Genomic DNA, 16,609 nt, shown 5'->3' on the forward strand with positions numbered 1-16,609 from the left:
GACAAAAAGTGTATAAAATTACATATAGAAGAAGAAGAAGAGAGATAAAAGAAACTCGACAAACATAACCATATTTAAGAATTTGGGGGGGAAAGTAGGACAAAAAGTGTACAAAATTACATATAAAAGAAGAAGAGAGATAAAAGAAACTCGACAAAGATCATCAGAGGCAGACTAAAACCCCTTCAATTTCAACTGTGTAGCAAGAAACCAGTGTTTAAGAACACTACAAAACGAATTCCAACTCTAAAGAAAGCTAATAAAGCTGTTCAAAATCAAAAGCAGACGGCACCAGAAATTCCATATCAAAGCACAATATTTTTTTTTTTAACTAGTGCAAAGGTGCAACAAAATTTAAAAAAAAAAAAAAGGATTTATGAACTGGGAAGTTTAAACAATAAACTAAATTACTGAGTGAACAAACTGCAGATGATCAAAGCTAAACAATACAAAACAACTGGATCCCTTAAAAGGGCCGCTCTTCTCAAGCAATTAGGCACATAATTAGCCACGCTCGAGAACAAAATCCATGGCATTATGGGTTTAATTTCTTTGCTCAATAACACACAGCTATGAACTTGGGGGAAAATATATGACAAAAAAAAAAAAAAGACCTGTTCTTGGCAGCTCTATCTTATCACATGGTGCAAGTTGCTAGCATCAAAAGGCTTTGGACAGGGCATTATGATGTGAAAGAAAGCTCGAAAGTTCAAGTGGATACAGATGATCAAATATCACCCAATAGATGCTATGCTTATGAAAGCAAACTCTTGCAGGCCTCAATATCAGATGCCTGTGAATCTAATAGAACTTGCGCATTTGGACTATAACTAACAGTCCTCATTGCTGCATCAAATACAGCTTTCTGATACCTATCATCTTCCATCTTCTTAAGGACCTCTGTCACCACTTTGAAGTCCAATCCCCCAGCCAAAACTAGTTTCCCAATAACTTCACCGAAATTGTTAGGTGCTTTTGGCAAATCAATACCAATATCATCCAACAAAGAACCATAGAGCAAACACCCAGTCCCTATGTCTCTAGCTGTGAGAACCTTCTTGGTCAACAAATATTCCAAAAGCTTTGCGACTAGTTCAACACAAGGTGGATTTTCCTCCAAGGCAAGGGAAATGGCTTCCTTGACAACTTCACAATGGTAGGCTGGAGACTTCAGTTCCTCCACACACTGCAAAGCCTCATCCAGAAGCTGTGCATTGAAATATTCCTTCAAAAGTAACTCTGTTTTCTTCCTAAGTTCCTCAGGATTTAATCTTGCAGCTGAAGCCGACGGTTTCTCAACAATGGGAGGCACATAGGGAGCAGGTGAAGGTTTACTAGGTACAGAGACTTGAGAAGGAAGCTCATTACTCAAACCAAAACTGTAGGGGCGAGGAGAAGGGCCAGTACTTCCTTGCAAGAGGGCACTACTCTTTCCACCTATAAAGCCACCACTACCCTGAGGTAACAGCCTCGTGTTAAGAGATGTTGACATATTGTACATTAGTGATGGCACACGTCCTGAAGGCTGCATCGAGCGGGTCCTGGGTACCTCCCAATTATCATTATCAATTCCAGGCATCCCAGGCATCCTCCTAGTTCCTGGCATACCAGGCATCATACCCCCTGCTCCAGGTCGGTTAATGGAAAAGCCCCCAGGACCAGCAGCACCTGGAGCAGCCGAAATAACACCACGATTATTTCTAATGATTGAAGTAGCACCTGGACGCAATCCAAGATTTTTCTCGGCCTCAGAATGTATCTCAGTGATGGTTTTGGCTTTGACCTGCAACAATAAAGGTATAAATGTTCAAAATGATGTAATATCTAACTAACAAATGAAAACTGATGGCATGAAAGCCACCTCTTCACGTCTAGGAATCCAGTTATTTCCCCGCAGTTCAAGAACATCACGTATCATGAACCTCAGTCGTGGAGCCAGCTGAGGGTTTGCTGACAATTCCTTCAATCGAAGGAAGTATGTATCATTTATACGCTGCGACTTTGTGTTGTCATCAAGCTGCTTCCCAATGGTGTTAAAGATCTGACATATGGCCTCAACATTTTCTTCAGCAGGACAAATTTTGGTATCAGGTCCCAAAAGCTCCTGTGCAAATAGTAACCAACAATAAGCAATCCCAAAAACGAAAAAGGAATTGGAGAGAGAGACCAACAAACAAGGCATAGAATCCATTTCAATATCAGTCACATCAGGGAAGTGTTACAATTGAGCTTTCAATTTTAACCTTAACAATGTGATGAACAATCTTCCCAGGAACCATCTTCTGCTTCAAAAGTTCTCCAATCAAACGGATGTTTCCAAGGGTACGAAGCTTGACCAATCTTTCCTTGTCCCTGCGTTCAAGCTCTTGCTCTGGAGCTGTCATCTGCCAAACTTCCTCCCACTGTTTATCAGCACCCTCAAATGCCTCCTGGCAGATATTCAGGAGAACTCGCTTGAATGTGATTTCCTTGCCACCTGGCTCATCAGATGGGAATGGGGGAAGCTTTTCATTTAGATCAGAGCACAGCTGAGCATACATGGGACAAAATGTGGGCTCCAGAACAGACTTCTCAAAAATAAGCTGTATCACACCCTGCATGACAAGTTAACCATGAGTTCATCTGGTAATTGCAATCATCTAAATAGATAAAGCGTGGAGATAAGTAACCTTTAAGATATCAGCAGATGTAATGCCAGAATCAATGAGTTGACCCTTGAGAAGATCAAACTTCTCAGGGGTAAGCTTGTTCAATATACTGCATAAAAAAGAGACTTCTTTTTCAGCAAATCACTTCTATGTAAAACTCATATCCTGTACTAGCCCTTGCAAACTCCATTAACATTTCAAAATATGGATTCCATGAAGCCAAATTATAGTAGTTAGATATAAAAAAACAGAAAGAATTAAAGAACATAAATTCTAGCAGATCCATAAGGATCAAAACAACCCATTTCAGACTTTCTAAGCAGAGGAAAAATAATAAAAGACAGATGCTCTCAAAAGACAAAATAGGAGATAAATAACTGAATTCAATTCCTATTCTATCGTTCTGGCTTCCTTTGACACTGTCTATATACTTGTTACTCGTCACTAGGTATGTAGTTTCCATTTGAAGCAGTCAATTATATGGAGTGACATCTATATCATACGTCTGCTTTATTGTTCAGCAAAAATACTAGAATTATGATATGTCAGCATTATTATTCAGTATACATACTAGGGTTATAAAATGTCTGCTATATTGTTAGCCACTTCCAAAAGAGATTTTAATTGCTGAAAGGCATAAATGTTATAAAAAAACTTATTGGTGGAAATTTTATAAGAACCTTACATAGGAGCTGTGCACATTCAGAAGTCAGAACTTAAATTTTACTACTTAAAGGATATCTAAGATTCAGGATCATTTAGATTTTTGTAGACAGCATACAGGAATTCAATATTTAAAGGATAAATAAAAGGATATTAAGACTACCAACAAGTCCACACTTCCAGTAGAAAAATGTAAATTTTCATGCATTCCATGTTTAACAATGCAGAAAGTCACACTTCAGATTGCTGTAATGAATTACCCTTTTACAGTCTTCAAGACACGTTCCTTCTCAGAAAGATTCCCCCTTCTAGCTGACCATGGCACCTCAGCCTTGACCAAAGCTGGAGCAGGACCCCCCTAGTTTTCAAAATAAAATACAGGTTTGAAACTAAAGTTCAGCCACATGCCCATAAAGGCAAACGTTTGCACCAAATTACTACAAATAAAAATGACGATCATGGTAACACCGATAACAATCAACATAACACTTACAACATGCATTATAATTGAAGTAATGTTACCAACAAAGAAGTGAGCAAATATCAACCAATGAGAACAGAGTTATCTTAAGTGTTATTAGATCAGGAACCAATTACTTTACAGTAATATTTAAGTACCCTTTTTCTTCAAATCGAACAAAAAGTCATTGTTATCTTCTGCCCATGGACACTCACATATCTTTTTTATGCCAAAAAACAACATTATTTGGAAGAGTTATCATAAAACTCGAATTAAGTAAAAAGGCTGTGCTTATACATGTATACCATTCTCAAAATTAGAAATTTAAAAAGGAGCAAGAGGAACCTATATCATAAAACTATTTCTTTTGAGATAAAATAGTTTATGACTAGTATATCAAAATTTAATTTCTCATGCTAAAACATTTCAAACTAAGCTATAGCAATATACTGAATCTGTAGAATCTGTTCACCTTAACTTGCATTTCAATATGCCATGCAACTATTGAACAATGTCAATCTTACAGCGATAACAAACCCAAAGAACAATACATGTGAAAAATAACATTGAAGGATGCTCCTTATTTAACAAATTCTCATCATTGCATAGTTTGTGCCATGGAAAGATGTATTTTATTTAACAAACCATTACAATCCATATGAACTAAAATTTAATTGTATCAAAAAAAAATTCTAGATGCGTAAATAGTAGTTTCAAAAGACAACAAATGAACAAGAACATACAAATGTAGCAAGCAAAATGATCATATAAATTACCAATTGATTGGAAGAGATTTGTGCTCTTGCAAATTGGGAATTGAGTTGGTCCTGACGCTTAAATTGACTTGCATCTGGCTGCCTGGAGTCATATTGCCCAGCAAAGTCTTTGTTTTCTCGAAGGGAATCCCAGGACCTCTCCTCTGCAGATGTAGAAAATTGTGCAGAACGACCACGCCAGTCACGATTGTCTGTCTCTGAATAACGACTCTGAGACTGATTTGGTGGCTGGAATGGACAGAGCAAAAGAAATCTTAATTCTAGAAGCTGACAGCTCAAATGCGATCAGAAAATTTGTCAATCGATCATACTGATCATTTTGATTGTCGGGCCAGCAGTCAATGGACCATAGTAAACATTTGGTACAAACAAAGATATTTACGGTGGGTCCTTTTAGAATTGTTGTTTGAACTGCTATTGAAAAAAGCACTACTTAAATATATTAGTTAAAAACCATTAAAAATTTATTTCAAGTTAAATTTGATGTGTTTTAAAATAAGAATTCCAAAACAGCTAAACAATTTTTTCAACTGCTTTTTTTTTTTTTTTTCAAATAGCATCTAAAATGGTGCTTTTCGAAAAATCTCGTCGGAACCACAATCCCAAACATGCTCTTTGAACGTAACTAACTAACTATCTTAACAAATTTAACAATTTTTAAAACCATCTATGCATTCTTTAGACAAGGAAGCAAAATAAAAATACGAAGAAGCATGCAAATCAACATAGGATACGAACTCACATTGATTTCTCCACGACTCCAGCTTTGATCCTCACCAAAAAGCTCAGCTTCAATTTCTCGTTTGATTTTTAAAATCTCATCATAGATCACAATAGCCTTTGAGAAAATAATGGCCACAACATACAGTAAGGAAATGAGTAAACCATAAAATAAATAATAAATAAATAAAACATAGCTGATATGAATATATGCTCTATATTTAATCACCAAGATGAACATCTGAAGAAATTGTTTATGCAAACCATATCTTAAAGCTTAATAAGAAAAAAAAAAGTGCAAAAAGTTGAATACTTTAAGCAGGAAAAGGGAAACTCATAACATAGGAAACAAAAAAAATTTCCAATTAATTTCCCATTGCCTTGGTGCTGCATCCAAATGATTGGAATCAACATACATGAGATATAAAAGGAAAAAGTTTCCACCTAAGACATTACTATCACTAAGCTTGATAACAATACCAGGGCACAGAAATAAAAATATTACCTCTCTAAGTTGCAGCAGCTGGTCTCTTGTGTACTGCACTCGATCATGAACCTCAAATCGTGAGTCTCCAGTCTAACAACAAAACATAGGATAGAGAAAGTCAGGAACTTTCAACAAGGCGATGAAACAAACCAGAGAATGAACAAACTCCAACCCAATAACAACTGAATTAAACAATATGGACCACAGGGCTAGAAACCTAAGACGCACTATTACAACAGATGCCATAAATGATACACTCAACATATAAAACTAATAACTTGATTGTATAAAACAATTGCTAACACACATTTGCGCTTCTTCAATAAAATTAAAAGATACAATGCGATAAAGTTTAAGAACATGCATATCATACCAAGTCAACAGGAACTGCATAGCCTCTAAAGTCGTTTTAAACATACTCAAATGAATGGTTAAAATCAAATTGCCAATGTATATAAATTGTGTTAATCAGTTTAGGAATTAAAATATAGCAAAATACAACAATGTTGTTAATAGAACTGCTACATATACTTGCCAAGAACACACTCTGAAACTTTTAGAAAATATACATTCATTCTTTTTAACATTAGCAAACTACAGCTATATCCTCTAATGAAAATAAAGGCAAAAAATAAGACCAAACTTGACCATGGGCTACCATTTAATGAAGCAACTGCCAACCATCAAAGTTCACAAACATGTTGTACACAGGATGCACTTCTCTTCTTCTATATCAACATCCAACTACATTTATAATCCATGAAAGTCTAAATGTCAGTAAGTTCTTTATGGGAACATGAAACTCACTACATGCCCATTTAAAGCCTACATATTGTTGTTGGTCCATATTTACAGCAGGTACACGTATCAAGTGGCCCACCAAGAATTAGGACGCTTGAATAATTATGTATGGCAATGCTGCCCCTTCTAAATTTCTTATTCTTAACTAAGGAAAAAAAATTCCAGTTCTGAACAGAATACAATCCTTAGAACAATTATAAGTAACAGAATGCAACAAAATTGTAAAATGTTCCTAGGAATAGTTTAATATGTTCATTTCGAGAGCAACAATTACATGAGTTTCAAAATCATTCGCAAAATCCAATCATACATAAGCGAGGTTCATAGTTTTACTTAAGAGTATTGCAATTACTGGAGCATCTATACTAATGAATCAATAATTCCCACAACATAGATACAATAAAACTAAGCTCATACATGTGATAAAATCAGCATCAAAATAAATCCCAGATCCAATACTTTCAAAACCTAATTAATAAACAATCAGCTTTCCCAATAACAACCAGCAAAAAAATCCACTGCAAAATCAGTCGCATACAATCAAAACAAGCATAGCTATATGTTCCAAAACATCCAGATCCAAAAATAGATAATGATTTTAAAGAATCATTCAACAAAAAAGAAAAAGAAACAACCTTTAGAGGAGCACCACCATGAGGACGAAAGAGAGGGAGATCACCAAAAGCGATAGAAGAAGAAAAACCAGAAGAAGATGAGGAATTAGAAGAGGAGGACTCCACGCGTGGATTGAAGAGTCTGCTCCCTCGACCACCACCAGGCCTCAAGCTCAACGCCGTCTGATCACCTTGCTGCATACCTCGATCTTTCACTCCCAGATAAAATCTCCACCGTCCAATCAAACACAAAAGAAGAAGCAGAAGAAAGCCTAGATTCAGCTACGATAACACCGCAGAATGAAGATAAGACTCCTTCTATGCGTATACAAATATATATAGAATAGATATTTAAGGAAAAAAAAATAAACTTATATGTTTTTAGAGAGAGAAAAGGATTGATTTAATAGAAAGAAGAGAAGAAGGGATTGGTGGAGAAGGGCAGGTTTCGTTGATTTTCCCTCTCTTCTGCGGAGAAGAGAAGAGAAGAGAAGAGAGAGTGTAAGGCTGGTGGGGGCAGGGGAAATACAAACCCTACTTTAGGTGAGTGTTTCTGGCTTATTTTTTTTATATATTTTTTTTATTTTTAAAAGTTTACTATTTGTCTTTTTATTTTATAAAAAAAATAATTATTTAATTTTTTTATTTTGAAAATTATATTAATTAATTTTTTATTTCATTTATTTTTGATATTATTTTACTCAATTGCCTTATTTGTGTAATTTAAAAATATAAACCAATTATTTTACATATAATGATTCGTAAAAAAACATTAATTTGAGTTGAGTGGAATAATAAACCTTTGTTTAGATACATGGAAAGGAGTAAGAAAAGAAAATAAATAATAAAAAATAAAGTGAGATTATAATTTTTTTTATATTTAAAAATAAAAAAAAATATTAAAAGAAAAGAAAATAATGTTTATTTTATATTTATTATTTTCTCTTTACTTTAAAGAAAAAATAAATTAATTAAGAGGAAAAATATACTTGATTAAAAAAATACCCATATATCTTTATTTCTTATTTTAATTTTCTAAATAATCTATAAAATTGAGAGTAAAAAAATAAATTTAAAAAATAATATTATTTTTTTCTCTATTATCTCTTCCTAAATAAGGGAAAATAAACTTTATTTTTTTATTCTTATTATTTTTCTATTATTCTCAAACAAAATGAGAGAAAATAACAAGTTAAAAATTAAAAATATTTTTCTTTGTTTATCTCATTTTGTATTAAAATATAGTGTAAATGATATAAAAAATTTTATTTTTATAAACAGAATAAATAAAAATAAAATAATTTTTTATTTTATTTAATTTTTACAATTTTTTTTGGGTGTGAGGTCTTTTCGTTCTTCACTGTACTTTTAAGTATCGTGTAGTAGCGCAATTGTCCTTGGCGGTTGAGGATTTCCGTTCGACGATAAGAGAGTTTAGAATGACGTTTTTACCCTCACTTTTTTTTTTTTTTCTTGTCTCAACTGCTCACTTGGGATCAGGTTTACGCTGATGGGATTGGATTTTCATTGGGGTTTTTAGACAATTTAGTTGGGATTTTCACTTGGATCAGTGCACCTTTTATGGAATCCTCAAAATCTTTATAATTCCTTTAGCTATGGGATTAGAGAATCGGTGATTAATAGTTTTAATTTATTATTTTTTTATTTTAACATATAAAAATAATGTAATATTTTAATTTTTTATTAACTATTTTAAATTTTATTTTTATTATTTTTATTTTTTCAATTTTTTAATAAAAATTTATATATAAAAAATAATTAAAATCTATTTATATATAATATAGATATAATTAACATATATTAATATATTGTAAGTTATTTCATAATAATAACTACTTATTATAATATTAACAATATCATTATTAAATAATTTATAATTTATATATAATAAAAAATATTATATAGTAACATTATGAAAGAGAATATTATGTATTAGTCACGTGGTAATATTATAATAAAAATATCATATATCATACGAGAATTACTTATGCTGATACCCGTGACTATTAATAATTTTAATTAAGTTTAATTTATAAAAATAATGTATTTTTTAATTTTTTTATTAATTATTTTAAATTTTATTTTTATTACTTTTATCTCTTAAACTTTTTAATGAAGATTTCACTGTAAAGAAATCTATATATAATATAAACATAAATATATATAATTAATATATATTAATATATTATAAGGTACCTTATAGTAATGATTACATATTTGTAATGTCCCGTGTTAGTTATGTGGTATTACTATAAAAAAGAATGCCACATGATATTCTCTTGAAAATACTTTAAAACTTAGATTTTCTTATATTTATATTTACTATATTTTATTATATTAATTTTTTTATTATGAAAATAGTTTTAAAATTTCAAAAGGTGCTCATAAATTTTTTTTAAATTACAATAAATAAAAATAAAATTTAAAAAAATACTAAGTAACACATTTAATTTTTTTTATTTAATAAAATAATATATCTTGGTATTTTATGTTTTTTTATCTGTGTACCAAGTTTTTTTATTACGAGTTTTATATATATATATATATATATATATATATATATATATATATCTTCTATGTGTTACACTTGATTTTATATAATTTAAGAATTTATAAACTTATTTAATTTTATTTTTCTATATATCATATCTATTATTTATTTATTTATATATAATCTATTTATTATTATTATTATTATTATTATTATTATTATTATTAAATAAGAAATTATAAAATACATATAAAGTTAATTAAAGGATGATCCAATACAAGAAATATCAATTCTTTTTCCCTACTTTGCACGGAGAATATTTTCATGACTCGAACCCATAATCTCTATGTCATAAATTGAGTAATTTTATTCGTCAAATACATTATCAAACACTTGTATTATTCAATGATGCAGACCCACAAAGGGAAAACTAAGTAACCCTCACTTCTTTGTTGGTGATTCTCCAAGGAAAGCTCAAAAATTAGGATATGGACATTAGTTTTCCTTGACCTAACACTTAAACAAAGTGCAAACTAAAGGGAAAAATAAGTGTAGAATAATTAGACTCAAGGCCCTTCACTAATTTGTATTGAGAACTAAGAATATAAGCTAAAACTTGAAAAGTTGATCAGATTCGTCAAGAGTGATTTAAGTTTTTCAAGAACACTTGAAGAAAAAAACCTCTCAATAGAGTTATATTCTCTAAATATCAAGTTTTTTTACAAAAAGGAAGAAGATATGGGTTTTATACCCTTACAAGAATTTGACCTAAAGAAGGGAGGTTGAAGAAAGCATATTCTTCCACTCAAAAATAATATCCTAACATCTATTTTTATGTCTTAGAAGTTGTCTCTACCAAAAGAGGTAAAAGCTAATCAAAACAATAATTTCTTACACATTTACAAAAGCTGAAAGTGATACATTAATAGAAATAGAAAACAGAAAAAGTAAACTAAGAAAATAATTGGATTCCTTGGAATATGAACATTACTCACTTGTACCATCCAACATCTAATAAGGAACTGCATGCATAGGGGCTTTGGCACATGGCTGATATTTAGGGCACAAAGATGTGAAGTTCATTTTTTTAGGCCGAGATTTTCCTAAGATTTGACATGCCCCATGTCGCTACCCAGTGTCAAGTTCAATGAATTCAACATGCCAAATATCAAGTTGTCTGAATTTTTCAGCCAGCTTGACAATGTGACACTAACCGACAACATGCCTCATGTTATATCTTATACAGCTCTTAGCACATGTTTTTCATCCAAGCAAACTTACACCAACATGCTCCATCCTTGCTTAAATTTATCTATGTAAGTTTGACCAATGTGTTTTTGTCTTAATCCTTGTATCTTATTTGCCATTAATCATGTGATAGGTCCTTGGATTGTTTCATTGGATGGTACTTGATCTTCACCTTCCTCTCCCTCTTTAAAAGAATTCGTCATCGAATTGTTATCTTTTGCATAATAAGGAGAAAGATTAGTAACATTAAATGTAGCACTAATATTATACTCACCTGGGAAGTTAATCTTGTCGGCATTTTCATTAATCCTCTCCAACAACTCAAAAGGACCATCACATCTAGGCTGCAATTTTGATTTTCTTTGTGTAGAAAATCTTTCCTTTCTCAAGTGCGCCCAAACTAAGTCTCCCAATTGGAAGACAACATGCCTTCTACCCTTATTGGTATAGGCGACATTCTTTTCATTCGCCTTCTCAATTCTCTATTTTACTTGCTCATGAATCTTCTTGACTAATTTAGCTTTCCCTTTTCCATCGAGACTAGCCAACTCATTAACAGGCAAAGGCAATAAATTCAAAGGACTCAAAGGGTTAAATCCATACACAATTTCAAAAGGAAAAAAACCAGTGGAAGAATGCACAGTTAAGATTTCAAGTTTTGTTTAACCATGGCATGCAACAATGTTCTTATAGTCTTATTTACAACTTCAGTTTATCCATCTAACTATGGATTACAAGTAATAGAGAAATATAACTTGGTACCCAATAATCCCTAAAACACTTTCAAAAATAAACTAAAAATTTCACATCCCTATTACTAGTAACAGTTTTAGGAATACCATACAATCTCACAACATCCTTGAAAAACAAATTAGCAACATACAATGCATAACATGATCAGGAGAGCGCCAAGTTTTAAGGAATTTCTTCAATTCAAGCATATGTTGGTAAGAGACATGAGATTGACAAAACTGGCATCCTCAAGGAGCTCAAATGGGTCATCTTAATTCAAGTGTGCAAGGTTAAAATTCAAAAGTTTAGCATGCTTAAAGAGTTCAAATGGCTTATATTAGTGTAAGTGTGCTTGGATGGTGTTGGTGGTATTCAATGCTAATAAATTCTCCAACAACTAGTAATAAAGAGCCAAAATACCTTCATTTTCCAAAGGAGACAAAACATCGCATGCCTAGCCATGAGATTTTCACCTTTAGCCATTAATTAGAGCCAAAAACATCCTTACTAACGAAAGGAACAAAATCTCTCACACCCAGCCATGGGAAGCTCACATTCAGCCATAGGAAGAGGTCTAGGAGGCACAGGGCTAGCCACGGTAAGTCTCTTGGGTTGCATGGCTTCTTGTGAGAATCATTTTGAAGGGTTTTAAAGGCCATGGGGCGCATAGCCAGCCACAAAAGGTTCTTTAGAGTGCATGGCTTCTTGTGAGATGCATTTAGAAAGGTTTCAGAGGCCATGAGGCACATAGCTAGCCATGGGAAGTCCCCTAGTAGCATGGCTAGCCATGAAACACACTAAAGAAGCATATAAGGGGCATAGGAGGGTGTGGACTGAGTGTTAAATGCATCCATGGCCATGAGAAGTGTTTAGGCGCACCATAAGCCATGGAAAGCTCACTAAAAGCCATGAGACTTGCTGTTTGGTTATTTTTTAGTGCTATTATGTATGTGACTTTTAATATTTCTAAGGTTTTAGGTCATTTTGGCTTTGTATTAGGAGACACATATAAATAGAATATTTTAGGACTGTAAACAGAACTTTAAGATATTAATCAATTGAGTATTAAAAAAGTTTTCTCCTTTATGGTTCTTCATTGATCTTTTTTTCTTGACAAGTCTAATTAACTTGCAAGAATTAATACTCTGATATTCATGGTTCTCTACCATAAGTTGGTATTGGATCTTGAATCCTTTGTTTTGCTATTTGAATTATTCACTTGGTTCTCTACCACAAGGTTAGTTTTGGGTTAAGTGATTTCAATTAGAAGAATTTGATTGTGAGGGTTCTGGGGAATTAATTCAAACATTTTAGGGGTTCCTTAGTAAGTCCATTGGGGTTTTCATCATTTTGGTATCAGAGCTTTAGGTCTCCAATTAGGTTACTTATCCTTGTTCTTTTGTTTGTTAATTTCAATTAATTTTGTGTTTGGTATTAATTTCTTTTGTGTTAAATTTTTTTTTCATCTTTTGGAATTCCTTGTTTGTGTTACGTATTGATCGTTTTTCTCTATCCATTAGTTTGTATTTTGATATTTTTAATTTTTCTTTGTTCATTTTGCTTCAATTTCATTTTTTATTGGATTAATTCGTGCGACTCCTTTGAGGTTATTGTTTATTGATTTCCATGGTTGGGCATTATTTCTATTGTTGGAAGTTTCTGAATCAATACAATTGTTTGCATATTGGTATTTGATAAAATATCTCTTAAAGCCATATTCTTCGGTTTGAGCAATTGTTGTGTTGAATTGATTATTCCAGCAAATTTAATGACATCTCAATTATTTTATTAGTAGTTTTGCATATTTGGTTAAAAAAAAAAAAAGAAAAAAAATACAAAAGAGGTGAATTACTATTAGTATTGTGGGTTTATCACAATAGCCCTATTTCCTTGATAATTGGTAGTAGATAAGCATATAAGAAAAAAGTTGTGATTGAAAATTACAAAAGGTGGAATACAATTGAGTTATTTGCAGATTATTTTGAGACATTGCTTGTGTTAGAGATATATATTTTGTTGGATACATTTTGGGCTGATCATTGTATTGAGATTCTTCATTAATATCTTCTTTGAAATTTCACTCCTAATTTGATGTCTTTCATTTGTTGGCTCTAGTGTCACACTTTATATTTTGCTTGTGAACTCATTTTGTTTATCTCATTCTTGGATATTATTGTGTTGATTTTTGTAAGTTGGTTGTCTTGTTTAAAGTTGATTAGTTCATTAAAGAGTTGAAAGAGGCAAAAAAGAGCGATGAAAGACTTGAGTGGTGAGACATAAGTGGGAAAAAGTCTTATTGTGTGAAACAAGAGGGGAGTGATATGCTTGAGTGCAAACAGGTAAGGGAGTGTTATAAGAATTATTTTTTTCTAACATTTTCTTGCAGGTTTATAAAATATGTCATAAGGTAGTGGTGAGGAAGTAACTGGTAAAAGGAGAGCTATAGATAACCCATTTTATATGCAAGCTATATAATAGCAATTTGAGAGAATGAATGTGATGTTTAAATACATAAGAGATAGAATGGAGCAGCATGATGATATGTTAAATTGAATTGATAAGTGATAGAACTAATAAAGGGAGACCTAATAGAAGGAGGCCAAATAGAAGAGCTAAAATTCCTCCCTTGGAAAATTCTGAGGAAGAGTTAATGAGGAGTTTGGAGATGAAGATAAGATGTCTATTATTAATGATAGGAGACATAGACCAAGAGTTGGTAGGAATGATGGTAGACCTAGGAGAGAGTAAAGGGGGAGAGAAAGAGTAGATGGAAATGTAGGGAGTATTAAAATGAAAAATTCTATCATTTCAAGGAAAGAATGATCCTGATGCTTACTTTGAGTGGGAGAGGAAAGTAAAGTTGGTGTTTGACTATCATAACTATTATGAGGAAAAGAAGGTGAAGTTAGTAGCAGTTTAAATTTACTAACTATGCTATTGTTTGGTGGGATCAGATGGTGATGAGTAGGAGGAGAAATATGGAAAGGCCTACTGGGAATTGGGATGAAATAAAGGCTATCATGAGGAAGAGATTTGTGCCTAGCCACTATTATTGAGAGTTGCATCAAAGGTTATAAAGGCTAGTGCAAGGGTCTAAAAGTGTGGAGGACTACCATAAAGAAATGGAATAGCCATGATAAAGGCTAATGTGGAGGAGGATAGAGAAGCCACTATGGCTAGGTTTTTACATGGTCTAAATTGGGACATAGTTGATGTTGTCAAGTTGCATTACTACATTGAGTTAGAGGATATGGAGCATATGGCCATGAAGGGAAAATAACTCTACAGGAAGGGGACTTCTAATAAGTATAATGGTGGTGTGCATTCAAGTTCTAAAACTTCATGGAAACTAATATACTTGTATTATATAGATTTTTTAAGTACATTTTTATAATATTTCATAGCATTTAGAATAGTAATCTCATGCATAACCATTAATTTCATTAACTTCTGTAAATTCCATTGTCAAGCTCTAATTTCCATATTTTCTGTACCATTTCAGGTATTTGGGTGAAGTTCGAGAGCATAGTAGTGCAGAAGGAAACTTGGAAAGGTCAAAGGATTGAGAAAAGTTACTGAGATAGAGTACACGGGTCATGTAAGAAAAGCCACAAACCCTTGTAACCTACTGCCAGAAGAAAGCCAGAAGAGCCAAAGAAGAAGCAAAAGTACAGGTCATGTAATCAGACCCGTGTAAGTCTCTGCCAGGCACAAGCTTGAAGAATTCTCCAAAATGTATACACGCCGTGTAACTGCATCCATGTACCCATGACTGTAAACTCCTCGTGCAAAGCAAGACGCAACCATTCAGCTCCAGTAAGTTACATGGCTCTGGGCCTTGTAGTGACACACAGACCGTGTGCTATGCGGCAGCTAATTTCCTAATCCGAATTTCAGCTCTTGTTTACACACTCAAAACAGACTTCTAGTGCTTTTAGGATTCTAAAGACCTAACCCTACACTAGCTATTATAAATAGAAGCAGAAATGACAATAAAAGTAGCTTTTCCTTTTGGGGGAGTTCAACCTTTTTGCAGAGCTTTTCGGAGTTTTCAGAAGGGTTTTTCATTTTTTATACTTGTATTCTCTTCAGCTGTCTTGAAGAGTAGAACACCAGCACAAAAGAGAAATCCTCAGCAAGTCCCTCAAGGATTGAGACTGCAGTTATTCCTCTGTGGTTCTTTTGTTCTATATCTCTAAATGGACTCTTTATGTTCTGTTATTTAATTTTCTTCATGTTTGTTGAACTCACCATGAGTGAGTAATTTCTTTATTCTGGAATTAGGAGAGTAACATTTGCAATTATTATTATGGATAAATATTGAGTTTTATTTATTGGATTTGAGTTTAGTTCTTTGATTCAACTTCTTGTGATCTTAATGCATGCTATGTGTCGGTACCCACTTAGTATTGATTGCAGATATTAATTGAAGGACTGAAAGGTGAAGATTAATATTAGCAAATTGAGATATTGAATCTAGGAAATCTGACCTAGAGATAAGCTGATACCTTTGTGGAATTCCAAAATTAATCACAAATCTTAAAGGGTTTTAATTAATTTAATCACCACAAAAGTAGGGTTTAGGTTAATTAAAATACACCTTAAGTGCCTTGAGAGAGGACTTAGGATATCCCAGGATTAATTTCCATCAAAGCAATTATTCTCAATCCGATGAATAGACAAGATTAAAATCTATAGTAAAATTATAGTGTGAAATCTTAATTCTGGAATTGCTTTTATAAATAGTTTAATTCAAAGATTACTTTTCAACATCTAAAATAGGTTTAAATCATTCTCATCCATATTCGGTAGCCTAAACAGTCAAAATTACCATGTAACCTGGTACTTGCTAATTAAATTCCTCATAGGAACAATACTTCACTCATCACTTTATTACTTGTTAGCAATTTGTGCACTTGCAGTGGTTTAAAAACTAGCAAACAAGTTT

The 16,609-nt window shown here is 32.6% G+C and overlaps 1 protein-coding gene and 1 non-coding gene across 2 annotated transcripts; both read right to left on the bottom strand.

Moving 5' to 3' along the window:
* Window positions 1-389: 389 nt before the first annotated feature.
* On the bottom strand, window positions 390-7,713 carry LOC131176486 (eukaryotic translation initiation factor-like). Its single transcript, XM_058141534.1, has 9 exons — window positions 7,191-7,713; window positions 5,773-5,844; window positions 5,290-5,385; window positions 4,548-4,775; window positions 3,572-3,669; window positions 2,670-2,757; window positions 2,244-2,594; window positions 1,862-2,104; window positions 390-1,783 (listed from the first exon to the last, which is right to left on the bottom strand). The coding sequence occupies exons 1-9, from the start codon at window positions 7,368-7,370 to the stop codon at window positions 755-757; spliced, it is 2,385 nt and encodes a 794-aa protein (XP_057997517.1). The 5' UTR covers window positions 7,371-7,713; the 3' UTR covers window positions 390-754.
* On the bottom strand, window positions 6,524-6,627 carry LOC131176488 (small nucleolar RNA snoR103). The gene has a single exon (XR_009146535.1). It is a non-coding gene; the product is annotated as a small nucleolar RNA snoR103 (small nucleolar RNA).
* Window positions 7,714-16,609: the final 8,896 nt, after the last annotated feature.

The sequence above is a fragment of the Hevea brasiliensis genome, unplaced genomic scaffold (genome assembly GCF_030052815.1).
Source record: "Hevea brasiliensis isolate MT/VB/25A 57/8 unplaced genomic scaffold, ASM3005281v1 Scaf130, whole genome shotgun sequence".
NCBI classification, from domain to species: domain Eukaryota; kingdom Viridiplantae; phylum Streptophyta; class Magnoliopsida; order Malpighiales; family Euphorbiaceae; genus Hevea; species Hevea brasiliensis.

Coding starts and splice junctions, on each gene's coding strand:
- LOC131176486 (XM_058141534.1), bottom strand. CDS start 7,370: ATGCAGCAAGGTGATCAGACGGCGTTGAGCTTGAGGCCTGGTGGTGGT. Junction 3,670..4,547: donor AAATCTCTTCCAATCAATTG/GTAATTTATATG, acceptor TTTGAAAACTAG/GGGGGTCCTGCTCCAGCTTT. Junction 1,784..1,861: donor GGATTCCTAGACGTGAAGAG/GTGGCTTTCATG, acceptor TTATTGTTGCAG/GTCAAAGCCAAAACCATCAC.